This window comes from Cyanistes caeruleus, chromosome 8 (genome assembly GCF_971803275.1).
Source record: "Cyanistes caeruleus chromosome 8, bCyaCae1.hap1.1, whole genome shotgun sequence".
In the NCBI taxonomy this organism is placed as follows: domain Eukaryota; kingdom Metazoa; phylum Chordata; class Aves; order Passeriformes; family Paridae; genus Cyanistes; species Cyanistes caeruleus.
Window position 1 is genome coordinate 4,976,944 of NC_141708.1, and position 18,799 is coordinate 4,995,742.

The 18,799-nt window shown below is 38.6% G+C and overlaps 1 protein-coding gene and 1 long non-coding RNA gene across 11 annotated transcripts in view; both read right to left on the minus strand.

The window, feature by feature from the left end:
• Positions 1-4,733, minus strand: part of LOC111930998 (uncharacterized) — a 38,878-nt gene extending 34,145 nt beyond the window's left edge. The window contains exon 1 of the long non-coding RNA XR_015290220.1: positions 4,463-4,733. This is a non-coding gene — a long non-coding RNA (uncharacterized LOC111930998). The remainder of the gene's footprint in view (positions 1-4,462) is intronic.
• A 2,966-nt stretch (positions 4,734-7,699) lies between these two features.
• WDR11 (WD repeat domain 11) overlaps positions 7,700-18,799 on the minus strand; it is a 34,770-nt gene continuing 23,670 nt past the window's right edge. For all 10 annotated transcript variants that reach the window (XM_086901214.1, XM_086901207.1, XM_086901206.1 and 7 more), the window contains exons 19-29: positions 18,121-18,292; positions 16,371-16,479; positions 15,554-15,616; positions 14,483-14,548; positions 13,617-13,785; positions 13,284-13,379; positions 12,762-12,927; positions 11,813-11,910; positions 10,737-10,882; positions 10,276-10,355; positions 7,700-9,741 (exon numbers count right to left, since the gene is read on the minus strand). In XM_086901214.1, coding sequence (XP_086757340.1) covers positions 9,584-9,741; positions 10,276-10,355; positions 10,737-10,882; positions 11,813-11,910; positions 12,762-12,927; positions 13,284-13,379; positions 13,617-13,785; positions 14,483-14,548; positions 15,554-15,616; positions 16,371-16,479; positions 18,121-18,292 — 1,323 coding nt within the window. In that variant the 3' untranslated portion in view covers positions 7,700-9,583. The remainder of the gene's footprint in view (positions 9,742-10,275; positions 10,356-10,736; positions 10,883-11,812; positions 11,911-12,761; positions 12,928-13,283; positions 13,380-13,616; positions 13,786-14,482; positions 14,549-15,553; positions 15,617-16,370; positions 16,480-18,120; positions 18,293-18,799) is intronic.

Consider the following 18,799-nt stretch of genomic DNA (forward strand, 5'->3'; position numbering starts at 1 on the left):
ACCCCAAACTCCTGGGAGAACAAGCACAAGAGCTGAGCCAAAGCAGCCCCCAAGCCCATGGGATGTGGGGATGCTTTTTGGGCAACCTGTGCCAGGGCCTCAGCCCTTGGAGGAGCTGTCAGGGTGAAGGGGAGGGTCCTGTCAGTGTCAGATCCAATGTTCTCCTTGTTTTCCTGCCATTTCTGACCATAAAGAACTGGGTGCAGCAAGGGAGAGGCTTTGGTGGCAGCACAGCAGGAAAGCTCCCCGTGCCTGCTCTCCTCAGGGACACACACACAGGGCTTGAACAAAACCATGTCCTTTGCAGAGCTGGGCCTCAACAGCTGCCACCACCCCGGACTCCTGTCACTAGTTACAGACATCTGATGCTCCTGCCAAAAAATGAAACCCACTGCTGTGTTTGTTTTCCAGCTGCAAATGCAGAGGTTGCTTCCTGCTGAGCTAAAACTGCCCCGGGCTCAGAATTATCTCAAGCAGAAATTTAAGCACCATGGCAGGTGCACATTGAAAGAGAAATCACTCAGATTGGTACCCCTCAGAGGGGATGCTGTGGAGATGAAGGGACAGTTTAGTTCCTCATGCAAGAGTTCAAAGTTTTAATGACAATAATAAAAGATTATTCCAGAAAATCTGTTGGCCACTACACCAGTGCCTCTGCCCGGTTGTGTTGCCAGTACTTTTTAGTTTACTTAAATATACTAAAATCATATAAAATTCACAGACAACAACTTGCTGCTGACCACAAACACCCACACCAGCAGGTGCTGAGGGTTAATACCTTTGAAACCCACCAGAAAGAACTTTCCCTGCGATAACTTTTCACTGATCCTTTCCCCTTCCTACACACAAAGGTGCTGTGCTCTCTGCTGGCACCCAGGAATGCTGCCAGCAATTCACTGGGGATTGTTGGCACCAGCAGCCTCTGGCTCCCAGGTTAATGCACAAACAGTTTTCCTTCTGCTGCTCCAGCTCAGGACACTCTTTGCAATTCCTGTGTGTGTATTAGATCTGCTCCCAGCACTTTCTAGGGAGTGAATCTCCCCTTGGCTCTCAATAATTAAGAGACAATCCCTCAGCACAAAAAGAAACTGAACCAGACTTGACCACAACCAAGTTCTGAAGCAAACCTCGCCTTTCCAGAAGTAGATGCAAAATAAAGCTTTAAATCACGGTTATTTAATGCATTTTCAAGCATTTCCTTTTTGTCAAATCAGAACAGATTTCAAGTGAGGTGTGAGCTCGTGTTTAATGACAACTTGAGCTCCTACTTGTATAAGAAACCTGGAATCTCTCAATGCCCTGCTTTCCTTTCCTGTAGCTATTTACAGCTGATGCTAAAATCCATATCTGAGATGGCTCCTACTGCCTGGGAGCTGCCAATCCTTCAGGACTGAAAATAAAAGGAAAAAATTTTAAAAAACCCCGGCCCCTTTGACTGGGGTGGTTTGGCTGCTCCCAACCCTCTCCATTCGCTGATCTCTGCTGCCCTCTCCTGCAGCAGCTGGAAACTCCCAGGATTTCAGTGAAATAACTCGATTTAAAGCTGCTGTAGTGGGGTGTTAAAGCTCTGAGGGGATGGAGCAGGAGTTTTTTAAATTTAAGCTGAAAAGGGAAAGCGCTCGTGGCAGCGTATTGAGCACAGCAAGGGGCAAAATAATGATAATTAACAATGATACTAAAATTATAATAATGCTAATAGTGATAACAGTAATTATAATAAAAATAATAGGAACCATGGTAATAAATTAAATAATAATATAATCATTAAAGTTGGAAAAATACATCCAAGATTAATAAATCCAGCTTTTGACTTAATACCATCATGCCCACTAATCCAGATTGTCCCCAAGTGCCACATCCATTTATTTTTTGAGCACTTTCTGGGATGGTGACTCCACCACTTCACTGAGGAGCCTGTTCCAGTGCTTAACCACTCTTTCAGTGGGGAAATCTTTCCTAATATCCAATCTAAACCTCCCCTGGCCCAGCCTGAGGCCGTTCCCTCTCCTCCTGTCCCTGTTCCCTGGGAGCAGAGCCCAAATCCCCCCGGCTGTCCCCTCCTGCCAGGGACTTGTGCAGAGCCAGAAATTCCCCCTGAGCCTCCTTTGCTCCAGCCTGAGCCCCTTTCCATCTCCTTCATCCACTCTTCCTGGGACTTATGTCCCTGAATTAATTTAAGATGTTATCTCAAAGCACTGGAGTTTCACAGAAACACAAACATTTTGAAAGTTCATTAAACATGAAAATGTGGAGGAATGGGAAAAAGAAAAATGTGCTTTGCAAATAATCTCGTGGCTGAGGAATTTGCCTGCAAAGCAGTCAGAAAGGATAAACAGATGATTTCAGTTCAATTAGAAGAATGTGCCTTGGCTTTTTGATGAGATGGTTGTGGCACAAAATAAGAATAAACTTGCTCCACACTGGCTTGGTCCTACTGGGAGAAAAAGCAGCTACCAGAAAACATCACATCCAGGTGATCTCTGGTAAATTCCCTGCTCTCTTTCCATATTAGCCAGGCTGATTTTCCTTGCATTAATCTGCCTTTTAATCAAAGCCAGGCTGAACTCTGCAGTGGAAAAAGAGAGCAGATGCTGAGGTAAACCACAGAGTAGAACTGGAAGAAACAGTCAGAAAGTAAAGGCTCCTTGGCTTGATAAGGATTCAAGAACTATTTTTCTAGAGGGAAGGGAGAAAGAAAATGCTCCATTTCTTTTTCCAGCTTGGAAAAATGGCTATGCCTGCCTTTTTTTCCCAAATCTAGGAAGCATGGGCTGGTTTGCACAGTATTTTGCATGTGCCAGCTCCTATTTAGTTGTGCAACATAGAAAAAGCCAAAAATCAATGCTGACAATTTGAAAATCAATCTTCAGACTGTGGAAATGAAATTTTTGCGCTGTCTGCAATTAAGAAACAAGCCAACAAGTACCCCAAATCAATCAGCTGCTCTAGGGAGGGATTGTGTGCGAACAACCAGAGACTGGGATCCAGTTTGACCATTGCTGTAGGTACCAGTTAGAATTCCAGATGCAAGAAATTATTGAAACAGAACACAATAGGAAATAAAAGACTCAGATATTTGAGGGGAGGGAGGGTTTGTGTTGGTTTCTTTGGTTGGATGTTTTTTGTGTTTTGAGGGTTTTTTTGGGGTTGTTTTTTGTTTTTGTTGTTTTTTGTTTGTGTGGGGGTTTGTGTTTGCTGGCATTTTTGTTGTTTTGGGTTTTGTTGTTGAGATTCCCCAGCTGCCTTTCAAAGATTAAGGCCATTGCTTTAATAAATGTCCTCGTGCTCCCAGGGCAATTTTCTTCTGCAAAAAGAAAAGTGGTTGGTCACTAAACCACTGAGGAAAAAGTTCATTTAGGAAGATAAGACCAAAAGCTAGTCTTGAAAAAATGGCATTTGCAGCAGCAAGCTTGCTGGTTTTCCCTAGCACAAGCAAATACTGGAGCTGAAGCCACACAGAAGAAATACACAGTAAATCCAGACAAGAGATACAGAGCTCTGGAGAAGCTCAAAACTTTCTGAAATAGCTGGATATTATGTAAAACACCAGATGAACTTGCCTCTTATATAAAGCATTATTAGAGACAGAAACCAAAAAGGTAAAAAGAGATGAGTGCATAAAAGTTCATAAACAATGAACAATGAAAATGCTGGAAAAAAGTATTTCCAAAGGCTCACCAAATTACACCATTATTCACGAGCCTGTGGTTGGATTCCAAAAGCAGGAAGAAAAAAAAATATTTACTCAGTAGGGCCATAAGTATGAAACCAGTTTGAAAAAATGACCACACACAAAAGAAAAAAAAAAGCAGAAAGATGACCTTTTTTTGCAACTGAAATTTGTTGCCTGTAGCTTTTTATTAGTTACAGCGAGTGAAATAAAAGCCAGACAAGTCTAATGTAACTCTATTATCTCTTGCTACAGCAGGGTGAAAAGCAATAACACTGCTTTTTTTTAAAAGCACCTGTTGGCATCTGTTTTGCCCCATGTTCAACAGTATCACTCAATAAAGCTCTGGAAACAGAGTTTGCCAGGGGAACCTCCCCGACCTGCAGCCACCCTTTGCTAAATGAAGCAGCTGTGACAATGACATGGAAAACAAAAAGTATCTTCAACTTGGGGATCTGATTTGCAGAAAGAAAACCTTCAACTTGGGCCAAGAAAGTCACATTGGAGGAATATTTAACAGTAACAGCCTTGCCTTCACCACCTGCTGGATTTGGTCTGACAGGAACTTTGGCTTTCCCTGCAGCATCTGCTGATGTTCCCTCCCCATCATAACAAATCCTCTTTTTGGTGCTGCATTGGCAGGGAAGGACAGAACAGGAAGGTGGAGGGGGAAGTTTAAAGCTTTGAAAGGGGACCACCAGCTTCAATGAATAGCATAGAAACAAGCTTAGTATCACCTAATTGTAATTGCTTCTCTAAGATTTTCAAGACTGAAATAAACTTATCACTTACCTTCTGTGATTGCATTTTAAATACGCTGCTTCCCTCCTTTGGAGATCCACGCTTTTCTTCCAAATTGTTACATCCAAGCTAGAAAGCCATTTTAAATCTCAAAACAAAAAGAAACAACAAAAAATATCCCACACTAATAGCAAATTAAATACAAAGAAATTCTAGAATTTATATTTTAAAAAATCTTTAACTAAAATCTTGATGTGCTATTTCAGCTACATTTGCATGTTTCCTGGTTTTGTTCTGCCAGAGCAGATGGATTCAGATAGATGAGGTGCCAGCTGTAATCCCTCAAAGAGTGCCTATGACTTCCACCTGGATGTTAAATTTTACCCTTTACACTATTTCCCCTTTCAGTTGGTCGTCCCACACCCAATCATTACAACTTAATTTGTTCAGATGGGCTGAGAACAAGAGAGAACAGGGCAGAGTTCTCTGTTACAGGAGCTTGGGAGCCTTCTGATCATCAATTCTGTAGAACAAGCTGTGTTTATGCAACTCCAGCCTGTTTGTTACTGACATAATTTGGAGGAAATCACTTAAATTGTCAGTTAAGCTGTGAGGATGCACTTTGGTAGGAGGGCTTAATTCATTACACATAATAAATACTAACAGAATAATTAAATACTAATCACACAAGACTCATCAGAAACCAGGCATGTTTCAAGAGGTGGATTTTGTCTTTTGGTTAAAGGAGCAAAATATGAGAGGGAGGAAAGCAGATGGACAGCAAAATTTTGACTGCATTTTCTGCCAAGCTCTGCCCATCCTTAGGGAAGGCACGATTCAGATCTGCAAAGTTTGTGCTGTCCTTCCACAGAAAAGAAACTTCAACGAGTCAAAATCCACCAGACTGCTTCTAAAAAACTAATTTCAGGGTTTTAAGGTGTTTCTTTTCCCCTGGAATCAATGGGAGTGCACAAAATGCACCTTGCCTGTGAGGTAACTGTGAGATCCCAGCCACACAAAGCAAAGACAACACACCAGTAACTCGGGCAAGGGGGAGTGGAGCTGGAAAAGAATTTGAATCAGCTTGGGAATTGAACAGCTATTGACTTTGCAATTCAATCTTTCAGTAGTCCAGCCTTTGGAGAGGTGAGAACACAGCTCTGCTGAACCTCTCTGTGAATACCCTGCATTAAAGCTGTCACTTTGAAGCAAAATTCTTTTGCCTTGAGCATCTGCAAACCCCTCAGCAGCACCCACCTCCTGCTTTTGTTTTGCCATTCTCCCATTCCTACAGGAGCCTTTAAACACTTTTTCCTCATCCTCATTTTTCCTCATTTTTTTATCTTTCCCCTTCCTAACCTTCAGTGTTTAGGTAGAAACTGAAGAATTTACTATCAGAATTCCCAGCTCAAAAATATCAGTGGCTCAGTATTGGTCTCATTAAAGAATTTTTTGCCACTGCTTGGATCTCTAAGTTTTTTTACCCTGAACTCATTAATGAATGGTTCAGATAAATATCAAGGTTGTGATTAATTATTCTGAGAAAGAAATAATTATAAAAAACTCCCAAGCCCTACTCTTTTGTAAGCTATTATTATTCTCCTTCTCCCCAACAATTTAATTTTTAGTTGAACTTTTAGAATACAATTTTGGGCAGGAAGTGATCATCCAAACCAAATCCATTCCCCATTGAAGAATCTGTGATTGTCCTCATTTTCTGTTTCCAGACTCAGCTGCACCAAAAATGAACTCTCAGATTATTTGCTCAGACACTCAACATCAACACTCCAGGCCAGGTTTTTTGATGTATAATAAATGCCTCTCTGGTTGTGGTGTCTCTAAACTGGCAGACTGCATTTTAATGAAAGCAAATGATAAACAATTTGCAGTACAGTAGTAATCATTTTTACACTGCAATCAAGTATTTTGTGTTGTCATTTTCCCTAATTATTCCCCCAAATCAGTTCTATGTGTATGTGTGTATATGAGCACATGCACACACCATTAAACTGAATTTTTTGAGAAGTACTTCAGAAAGTGACCCAAGTTAGACAATTTTAGACACTGTTGGTCCATATGTTTAATTTACAGGCTGCCTTTATTGTGAAGCACATCGTGATCAAATTAAAACTCTAATTAGAGCCTTTACTGAAGCTAAGCTGAAAGACCATTTTCTAGACTTTCCACTGACAATCCATTATCTTAAAACTGAAATAATTTGGACTTTTTTAAAAAATCACATTAGGAACTGAAAAGAAAATAAGCCCATTTTTAAAATCCAGCTCTGCCAAAAGAGTCCCACGATAATATTCAGTGTAAGCTTCCCTCAGGTTGTACAACCACCAGTGGAATGTGGGCACACAGATTTGGAGAGAAAGCGTCTGTGGGACTGACTGAGCTCCAGAAATGTACAAATTCCAGATGCTTCACTGAACTGAAGACAATTTATGCATCCCTGCACTCCATCTTACGCTTTTGTTTTTTGCTGTTGATCATGGAAGGCCAAGATTATTCATCTCAAACAATGAGAGGAGTAACCAGCACTAGTTGTGCTGCAAGGTTTTCTTCAACCAGAAGTTTCTCATCTAGACAACCTAAATGCCCAAAAAATTTCTTATTCCCAAAGGTCCTGGTCTTATGCAAAAGAATCCTTAAACAGTTACTGAATACTCTGCTCTGCTAATTAATACAGGGCTGGTGTTCAAAGACAAATGCACAAAGAATCTCTGTATATTGAGGTGCAAACACAATTTTACCTTTTCCTCATTGCCAAGCATGGTCAAACACAGGTTCCAGAGTTATGGCTTCACTGCAGACAGAGGCTTCAAAAGGCAAAACTTAGAAAATACAGCTTATAAATGGTAGTATTCACAATGCTTTGAGGAAGGAATTCTCAAAGGGGTTTAAAGGAGTTTAAATCATATTTACTTAAAAAACTCATTCAGTTCACTTTTTAGGCTGTGAGAACAGAAAGGGAGAGGATTTTTTTCATCACTTATTTCTGTGCTTTTCAAAACTCAGGATGTGCTGACTGTGTCCTGCTCTAATTTAACCCATACAAATTTTATGTTTGCTGCTAAAGCCTGGGAATTAATACTGCTCAAACACAATGTTTCATTAGAACTAATATGGAAAATGTGACTCAGATGTACAAAGGATAATCACTTCCTCTATTAAACCCAGCCCTGAGCATTGTTCCTGTCCAGAAGGCAAAATGACAACAGTTGCACAAGCAGCACTCAATTCCAGAGCAACAGATGATGGGTTTGTATTAAATCAAGACACACAGAGATTTTAAAAATATTTTTATTATTGTAATGAGACTGCAGTATTATCTAAATAAACTTTTCAATCACTATTACACTCTATTTTCCTCATGAAGGTTCCAGTTGGGAATGCCACAAAGTACCCTGAAACCTGCACACTTAAAAGTTTATAGAAACATTCAGTATTAAAAGGCCTTTGCAATATGTTGTTTTTTAAAAAAACAAAATTTAGGTGTGCTCACAACTCTGTGGGAGCCTTGTCCACAAGGGCTGCTACAAAAGCAAGAGCAGGGACTGAGTAGGGACTGAGTAGAGTTGTAGTAGTCAGTGTGAGGCAGAATTTAGGCCACTGCTAATTACAGCTCATTTTGATTCATTCTGTTGCTCGTGTAATACTTAAGGCAAATTTCCTTGTATACTCATTTTCTCAAGCTAAAGCAACACCACAAGCACGGTTCACAATACACTGAACAAAAGGTATTTTGTGGTTATTTATGTAAGATGTGTCAAGAACAAAAACAACACATTGCAGATATATCTCCTACTTTTCTGCTTAGAATGATGAAACTCTCGTTTTCAGTTTGTACTCAGAATGACTTGAACAGTGTACCCTTTCCCATTTTATCACAAATATTATTTAAGATTTGAACCAAAAGTTTTCTGGAGCTGGAGATGTCCCAAAGCTGATGGGAGTTCTCAATACATATCCACAAATCCTTGAACAAAAGGAGAATCCAATGCACTGTTACTGTAAGTAGACAACACAAAAATTACATTCAAATGAGAGACATTTTATAGGATTCTTTTCACGACAACAAACTCAACTTCAGAAGATCCAACAAGCAGGGAAAAAGAAGAATTTAGGATTTTAGCCTAAATGCCACAGTCTTCAGTTTGCAAGGGCAATGTAGCATCAGCATCCACTCCTCAGCTGTAAAATTTCTCAGCATGGAAAAGACACATCTGACATCAGAAACAATAACACAAACAAGTACTGAAATACTGGCAAAAAATATGAAAAGAGGTTTTTGGTGGCATCCTTGTGTCTGTGGACCATAAGACACATTAGCAGGAGAAGTATCTCATGAAAAGCCATTGTTTTGGCTTTGCACAATGCTTTTTTCACCTTTTGTTAATCAGACATTCAGTAACAAAACAGTGACTGGGGACAGCACCAGCAGTGTCCTGACCTTGCTGCTCTGGAGGTAAAACCTTCTCCCATCCTCTGACAGGCGGAATTCAGTCCCCAGGGTGTGCAGAGAGTGCACAATTGAGAATAAAATGGATTGTAACAATTACTTAACTGAAAAAAGTGATGTTTCATGGATTTCTGGAATGTTAGGAGAGCAACATTTGTAAGATAACCTGTTAAAGATTCCATCCCAGGCAGTTATGGAAATGACAATACAGTGAATTGATTTAAAATAACAGTAACTTTAAACAAGAAATTGGACTGAAAAAACCATGATTTTCCAGGAAAGAACTGTGTGCTTTGTGATCTCTGTATTTTTAAATATATTTATATTTTTACAGTACAGACTCAATAATTTTTACATATAAATACAACAGTATAGAAGTTCTACTAAGATTTAATTTTTAGAAGTAAATGGGCCAGACTTTTACACATGTATGGAACCCTTTCAGCACATTTTTAAATTTTATCCCTACTACATTTGAAAAAGTGGAAATACTATTGTATAATTTTATCATAAGCTTTTCTCCCCTCTTGTGAAAGCGAAGACAAATTTAACAAAAAGCAACACCACAGTTCTTAATCCTGACTTTAAACACATCTAACAGCATTTGCCCAAATGACACAGATCAGTTATTACAGTGATTCAAGAGAAAAATGTATTTTCACCCAGTGGAATCCCAGTCTGCCAGACAACCTCCCAACATGGAATCCTCACTCCTGTGTCACCTCCTCCTTTGGCTGTTTGAGCTCAGTCAGAAGCTCCTTCCCACTTTCTCCTGCTTTTGAGGCAAAGAGAGCAGCTCCCTCTTTAAAGCCCAGGAGCTTCAAGCTTCTGGCATAATCTGCATACACAGCATGGATCAATTTATGTAAATGAAGCATTAAGGAAAACACAAATTAATAGCAAAACAAAAAAAAAAACTCAGAATACCTTTTTCCCCCCACTTCTTACTCCTTGCCTCTCCCAAGGTGAAAATGCTGAATGTTGCTACAAATTGTGCAAATCCATTATTTTTCAGCAAAAATAATAAAAAAAGGGTTGCTTCAAATCCTCCTTTTGAACTCATATTAGTATTTATAAAGCAGCATGCAGAGTGCTGTAAACTAAACCAGACACACTTCAGATATCCTTAAGTACCTACCATGACACAATGGGATAAATTGCAACAGAAATTTTAATGTCACAAAGATTTTTTTCATTACTTAGATCTGAAGTTACTTACGTGACTTATTAGTGTATTTTATTATTTACAGGCTGATGACTCCATAGAACAGGATCAGGTATTGTTTACATATATATTATTATTTATAGTATATAATACAAAAGTTTGTGTAACTGCTCAGCTTTCCAGAACACATGTGAAGATTTAGTGAGCAAAGACAGGGTTTCAGAAAAAGGATATTTGTATCATCATTAACTTCAAATGCCCCGTACTTCAGACAAGCTTCTACAAATAAAGCTGCTCTATCAAAGTACCTCATACTGTTAAAGGGGAAAAAAACAAAAAAAGAGAATCATTTGTTAAGATACAAACCAGAAAAGTATTCCAGGACATCACACCAAAACACTTGCAGAGAGGCTTTGTAAAACTTTTTTATATCACCCCTTCTTCTTTGCACTCAAGAACTGACACCTGCTATAAATTTTTCTGAAAGATCAGGGCTGAAGTTACTCAGAACAAATCATAGATACTATAAATCACTGCTGCTTGGTCCATGGGTGCTGGCAGTCTTAAAGCCTGTGCTAAAATGAAATGCCAGTTGTAGCCCAGAGGTTAAAATTAATTAAAGAAAAACCTGCTAAAATAGAAACAGATGTCAGAAGTGTGGACAAGAGAAAACACAGCTGCTGTTTCACCTTTACCTGTGCAACATCTCTGCAACTTTTGTGAAGCAGCCAAGAGACAAGAGGACAAGAATGGCCTTGGATTTCTGGTTGACCTGTGGGGAGCAGAGGTGATCCACCCAACGCCGGAGCACGTCCGCGCACTCCTCCGAGCTCAGCCGCACCTGCGGGACACAGCAGAGCCTGAGCGAGTTCCCAGCTCCCACACACACACAGCACTCTGCTGCTGCTGCATTCTCCTCTGGGCAGAAGCAAAAGCATCTGCAACCATCGTTTTTTAATAAAAAGTACGCATATTCCTTGAATTAATATGGCATTAAGGAAAATCAGAGATATCTGGGTATAAAAACACTTCACTTGGGTCACTTCATTTCTACATGTGATTAACATCATTTTTACCCCAAGTTTTTCTTAAGTTTTTTTAAATCAAGAAGTTACTCTTCATCCTTTATCAAAGACTTAAGGACAAAAAAATCTTTATTTTTCTGAAAAGCAGCATTCACTAATTTAGAAAATCTAAGTACTTTTTCCATTCCTTCTTCAGGAAATGTAACAGAAACTTTAATTAAGAGACACTGAAAAATCCTTACTAACTCCTGCCCATTTTTAATGTGGAGAATAAATGCTGTGTCTGGTAGTTTTGCTGTAATTATGGCTGCACACCAAAACAGAAGATGATGAAAATTTATGTGGGTGTTGGTAATTTTGAAATCAGCTCACACACTACATAGAGCTCAGCACAAAGTCACTGCCCAGTTATTTATCCACATCCAGGAGTGGGCTTTTGTAGTTTATTACCAACTTTATACTGCTGCAGCTATATGGACCTTCCCAAACTACTGAAAAATTAGGAAATTGAGTATTCCAAGCCTTTTTAAGCCTCAGTCCTGTAACACAGATGAGGGCAGAGCTGTGTGGTCAGAAGGCTGAAGAATCTGCCAGCACTGATTGAACGGACTGGCTTTGCGTGGCTAAATGGTATTTCTAACATGTTTCAGTTATTTAGGGAACTCCAGAACCCTCCTCAGCCTTCCTAAGCACAGATGCTAAGCAGGTGGTTGGTGTTACCAGCCTGGAAGTGAGGAATTGCCCACCTTGGCCAGCCACGCTGCGCGGTTCCACTCGCCGTAGGTCTGCAGGTAGCGACAGGCGTCTGCGGCCTTGTCAATCAGACACAGCAGCTGCACCCCCTCTGGAACACAGAAATTCACTCCACTCAGGAAATCCAGGGAAAAAGGAGTTGCTACCTCAGTGTGGAAAAGGATCTCCATATCCTCAGCACGTGAGGATGTTGAGACTGCTCTCAACATAACCCGTGTGCCAGTTATTGCATCTTTGCTCTGGGCTACAGAGGCCAAGCAAAGCTCTCATTTATCTTTATTCTGAACACAAACTTAGGGGTTCACAGGACTGCTCATCATAAAGACATAATGATCTTTGAAAATGAAATAAATAGATTTCATAGGTAGTTCTTTATTTTAATTTAATGTTGTCCACAGTGCAATTATTAACAGTCTACAGAGTGGAAAGTAGTTTTTCCAGGCAAGCACAGACTTTTAACTTTCTCGGCATATCTGAGTATTTCAGTTATATGGTTATAACTGAAATATTTCAATTATGTTGCAGCTCTTGCATTAAGCAAAATTAACCTGTACTTGTAAAGAAACACATATTATGGACAAAGTTCTGAACTGAAAAGGAGACTAAATCCATGTTTCATGTTTTGTAACAGGACACCAAATTTTAGTTATTCTTTAATTAGTAAAGTGGAAAATACATATTATGTGCTCAGCTTTTTTTTTGTGCAAACAATTCTAAAAGATTTCCTCCAGAAGCAAGTTTTCCAGTGAAAATAAATCAAGACAAGCTGGCTTTTATAACTCGGTTACTGATCATTCTTGTGTTAACTACTCTGTGTAATGTCTGCTACAGCACATGCAACATGTAAGATCTATCACAGCAGGATTCGCTCCTGTTTCCACTGGCATCCTTCAAAATGATGAGAATTATGAGTTTACAAGCAAAGAGAAGGAGCTATTTTACCTGCAAGCTTTCCATTGGCTATCATGTTGGTTGCTACCAGTTTGATGGTGCTTTGAGACGGCCCTGATGAGGTGACAGTTGTGACCAGGCAAGCTTTGAGTGAGTCACAGTAATAATGTGCATTCTCTGAACTGGTTTCTAGCAGCAGTTGCACTGCTCTGTCAGTCTAGCAAGAGAAAAAAATACAACTTTGACCACAATATATTAATTTTGTTTAAAAGCCTTTCTATTTTTACCCTTTTTCAGACATGGAACAAACAACAATGGAAGTAATTCTAAAACAGGCTACAAAAATACCTCCCTGTCTAGTAATGACTAAGAGTCTGTTTCAATAGGATATTTGCAATAAGGACAGCATTGAAAACCCATCATGACTTTAACATAAGAATGAAAAAAAATTCTGCACTGGATTCATACAAGTATGAAATAGCAAATAAAGTTAGCAAAAGCCTTCCTTGAATAGGCTAAGTACATGAAACAGACAGGGAAGAAGAATAAAAAATTCAAATGTTACCCACAAACCTGGCCCAAGAGAAGAAGTTGATCAGCACATTTCCTGGTATGATCATATGTTGATCTCTTCACTTCCTGGAGATTTACCCTTTCCAGCTGGAATTTCTGGACAAAGAATGAAAAATATTTTAAATGTAAGCCTACCATAAGAAATAAAACCAGGCATTTAAAAGATATTTACATATCTTGCCAGTTTTTAGAACAGCCTCTATTTTTAAGTACTAGGAATGTTTTAATCCAGACTGGCATGTTACTAATAAAAGTGAAATATGTACAGGGAAGTGAGTGTTTATTGTGTTGATGACATTCCTATTAAATTTGGTATCAAACTCTTTGACATACCTGGAAGTAAGAATTTTCACACAGTACATCATAACATATATCCAGAGGATTAACCAGCTGCTCTTGAAGGACGGCTGTGTCTGGTTTTGCAGGCTTTTCCTGGCATAAGCTGTGCAAATAGTGGGCAGCAATAGTCCAGAAATGCAGCTCAGATTCGTCCCCATACAGTCTGAGAAGATACAAAGCAGGATGTGAAACAGGTTTGTATTTTTCCATAAACCACATAAAAATATCATGTATTTCATTTTCTCAAGGACTGTGCACAAGTACTTTGCATTATCAATGGGACAACATTATGGAATGACATTCAGCAAGGTAGGTCAACAGCAATTAAACTCCAGGAATGTCCAGCATAGAAATATGTGGAAATTGATATTTGTTATTATTTTACACTTAGTCACTGATATCCTCTTTCAACCACAAGGTACTAGTTTCCACAAGTTTGGAAACCATCTCTGAATACAGACAGATTAAAATTAGCTCAGTTTAGGCAGAGGAACCACACAGAACAAATACACTTGAAATAAACCCCAGGCCCTCCCTGTTTGTACAGAATTGTTGTGAAGTTCTAAATGACATTTTGGAGCGTGAACAAAATAATGTGGCTGCCAGAACCGCAGTTATAAAAGTGCCACCAAGACTGAGGGAAGCTCCTTGTATCCAGCATGCAAATAAAACTGTTTCAGTGAGGTAACATTTCCATTTTGGTCTTAAAACCACTCTTCTATATGGGTAATAAAGTAGTTTAGGGACAGTGCTAAGTTAAAGGACAAGTGGGTGAGTTCCTCAAGTTCAGCTCATTCCTATGCATTAATAACAAGATTTTCCTAGGAAACATTTTCTATATTTATCTGAATCTCTACTACCTGGCAACCAGAAGACATCTCTGCAGCAGAGTAAAATCTGGATCAAGCAGAAGTTTCTTTATGTCACTGCATAAAGTGAAAAAAAAAAATAGAAAAATAAATAAACAAAGAGAAAGTGTTAAAGAATCTGTAAAATGCTGTGTGTGTTTTTTTGTTTGGTTAGTTTTGAACACAAATAGGATACATCATGTACAAACTGAAAAAAATCAACCCCTAAAATACACAATTTCTTTTCTGAAATGAAAAAAATGCATCTATGAAAACAATTACAAGAGGAATTATATATAATTTGAAGTATAACTGATTCCAGGAGCAAATGCACTGAGTCCATCAGGAACTCTTTCTCTTTGCAATACAGGGAATCACCACCAGGGTGTATGCAAAGCTACCAATTAGTCTGCAATAATTCTACTAATTACAATATTAATTCAGCTACAAATAATCTTGCAGCTATGTAGTGTCATAGCAGAAGGGATGCACATGCACGAATTTAGGTTTTCCACAGGTGTTTCAGACTGGATAAAAACAGGCTGTTACCTATTCCACCCAACTAAATGAAAGGACAAAAGGCAAATGGACAAAATTGTCCATTTGCTAGCTTTAACTAGAATTTTCAAGGTTTAAATTGAAAATGTCAAAATCTGTTTCCTGTGTAAATGTGCATCAACATTATTCTGGAACTGCATCTTCAACAAAGGATTGCTGGAATCATCTTATTTTCCTCAGAGCTCAAATATCCTAACAAACCTTGGAGTATTTAAGTAGCAGTATCCAGTGCAGTCAGGATCAGCATAAAGAACCCTTAAATCCCTGAGAAGTACTGCTTAAAACATTCCAAATGCTCACAGGCCAGTTGCCAATCATGTACCGACCCTGTCATTACCTTTAAAGCACCAAGTTTAAAATTACATAAAAAATAACCTCTTTTAAGTAAAAACTCATTACTCAAGTGTATCTTTAGAGAGGCAAAAAGAATTCTTTCTTAATTAGTTGTGAATTGCCACAAACTTCAGATTTTTTGCCTTCTCAGAATTCCACAACTTTCACAAATAATAATAGAAAAACTCTTACTTGGACAATGAATTCAACTGCTCTTGAAGAAGGTTTTTAATATTTTCATTCTCTGGATAATCACTGGATTAGAAAAGAAGGAAAAAATAGAGGTTTTCTACATTACCAAAAGGACAGAATTACCTGAAATGAAAGAGCACTACTTGTAGGAGAAAAATACAGGCACATACATAGAAACAATCTTTCACATTCTTTTGGAAAGCCACTCATGCAGGATTCTTTATCCAGTTACCAGTTCCAAAACAGCAGCTAAAGATTGAGTTTGCTCCCACTGAACCTCAGAGTCAGTGCCAAGCTTCCTTTTCCCATTTTTCTTTTATTCATTAACCTTAAAACTAATAAAAATGGCAATGCCTAGAGCATTATAATGTGACTATGAGCCAATCCAGGACACAGAAATGTGCTCCTACGATGATGTGAATGTGGCACTCCAAGAGTACAGCCAGATCTACCAGAATATCAGAGTATCACCTGCAGTTACACTTTAGGAACAACTCTGACTGCTACATTAACTCCTAGAACAAAGAGAACTCAATTTTCTCAGAAGTAATACAATGCCATAAAAATATTACCCATACTTAAAGCAGACTGCAGTTTTTAATAGCCAAGTGCTACTGAAAGCCAGAAGAAATACCTGACCTTAGAGCCTTATCAACTTATTACTTTTAGTAATAAATAGTGAAATAATGATTTTTTTTACTGTCCCCAAGACTGAGGAAACTTATACATCCAACAGTTATTTGCACAGAAAGGCTAATAAAAGATGTAGGCTTTAAAAATAATAGTATGTTATATACAGATCTATATTTCTTCTTACATGTCCATAATATCTAGAGAATATTTCTCATCCCATGGTTGATGCAGCAGGAATGCTTTTAAAGCTAATGAAGCCCTTGGAACAAGCAGGTAGGGACACCAGACAGGTTCTGAAACAAAAGGAAAAGATTCATTGTCCAGAGGGTCATGTGCAATAATGCTGTGTTCACTGGTCAGAAAATGTACCTCCAGGAAATATATAACAGAAAATGTACCACAGAAAATGTACCACAGAAAATGTACCACTAGAAAATGTACCACTAGAAAATGTACCTCCAGAAAATGTACCACAGAAAATGCACCAGCAGAACATGTGCCACCAGAAAATGTTCATCAGAAAATGTCTCAGCTGGTTTGCAAGCACCAGGAAAATCATAAATAAAAGTCTTCTCACACACCCAGCACAGGCTGCTAGTCATGAAAACTTTTCACTACACTCAAGCAAAAACATTTCATAGAAGGTACAGGGTTATCAACCATGCTCAAATGAGAATTTCAGGACATTCCATAGTGAATTATGCCATAGACTCCTGGAATGCATTCTACTGGCTTTGGCAGAGCTGTGTGCACTGATTATTGCTACTACAAGGGCATGGTGCAAAGTTTAGTTTGGCTTTGTCCCCGTAATTCCTACAGTACAATGCAAGGATTAAACCCCATCCTGGAAAGGATGGTGGGAAGTTTAATAAGATAAAACATGTACATGAAGTGCTGTCACACAAATGTGAAAGTCAGTTAGTCTGTACTCAGTACAAGGTGTGGCTGACAGGCAGTAAATGCTACCCAGTAAGGTAGTGAGGAGTAAAACAAGTACCAAAACCAGCTCCATGATTAAATATTCACAATTCCCTGTCCCTCTTGTGCACTGAGTGATGTAGGACTGTTGTAAATGTGATTTGGTAATTAAAGCATTACCACAGAGCAGAGGCAGAAGGACAGCTCAATCACAGGCAGCTGGCACAGCCTCATTTCAGTGTGCTTGGCTTTACAACATTCATTTTTATAACTTAATATTGCAGAACATTTGATAACAAAACTGGCTGTGATAAATTATATGTTTCCTCACATAAATCTATACCACAGCTCCTCACATCACAGTTTATTACATATATCTTAAAATCTACTGGGTTTTGAGGAAATGACTTAAGGAATTGTATGAGCAGGATTGACTCAAAAGGCAACAAGAAGAGTTATTTGGAACACCACTAATAAAAAATACAAAAAAAGTATAGCTTAGTTAACTAGTTAAACATTTAAATTCCCTTCTTAGACATATGGCTAAAAAGGCAAGTAACACTAATATTGCTATTTTAAAGGTCTGTTTGAAAAGCAATGTATCAGTCTACAAACACCTGAAAAAAAATCAGGAAATACATTTTCACACATCAAAAATTGTTTCTAAATCATGTAATGAGCATCCAGTGATGCAGGTACTGATACCTAAACGATGTGTCAATGCTTTGTAAGTCAATTTGCTAAATGCCTGTACAAAAAGCTCTTATTTTGCTAATTTATACTTCAATTAATATATTAAAAAGTATTTATTATTTAGGAGATTAAACCTGTATTTAAAAAAACCATGCATATGCCCTAAGCATAAAAAAATTACCTGTATCTATGAAAATCAGTGAAAAGGCACCGAATTCTCCACATGTGACAATTCCCTGTTCTAACAGAAGTGCTGAGCTCCACTTTCCAAAGGGGAGTGCGGAAGTCTCAAGCAGTGGGTAGCATAAAAGACATGAGCATACCTATTAAATCCTGTTCATCCATCCTGAAGCACGAGGGTTTCATGGATAAGTCCAGCACTCGGATGCATCCATCATCTGATGCCAGCACCACTTTGTCTGACGTGCACCAGTCCACATCCAAGATCCGGAAATTCACATTTCTCCCGCTTCTTAAACTGCTCACCATTTGTACCTGGAAAAGTTCAGTTATTTTTTATTTTTAGCAGCCTCTCCATCACCCCGTGTGAGGCTGTGTCACACACCCAGGAGGCACAGCACAAAATTCACGATGAAAGGTGAAGTTAGCCATAAATCATTTCAATAATGGTCTTTTCTGGAGAGTGGGAATTTAGAAACCATGGAGAGATCACATGGTTGCCATGGAACAATACTATTTCCCAATTTAGAGCTGAGAAAAAATCCTTTTGAGCACAGTGTACAGCTGCCTTTTTGTTATCTTTTTTAACAGGACAAGATTAGATGTATAATAGAACTGAGACTATAAAATATTATTACAGATATTCCAAAAGACTTTGGACTGAAAATGTGAATTTAATTTTAAACGCTTTCATGTAGGAAACTCCTTTATCCTAGAAAAAGAAGAGGGAACAGCTACAGGAGGAGTATCCTGTGGCATCAAAACTATTCAAATGTGCTTCAAGGAGAGACTCATTGGGTAATAAAACTACTCAGCTTATGT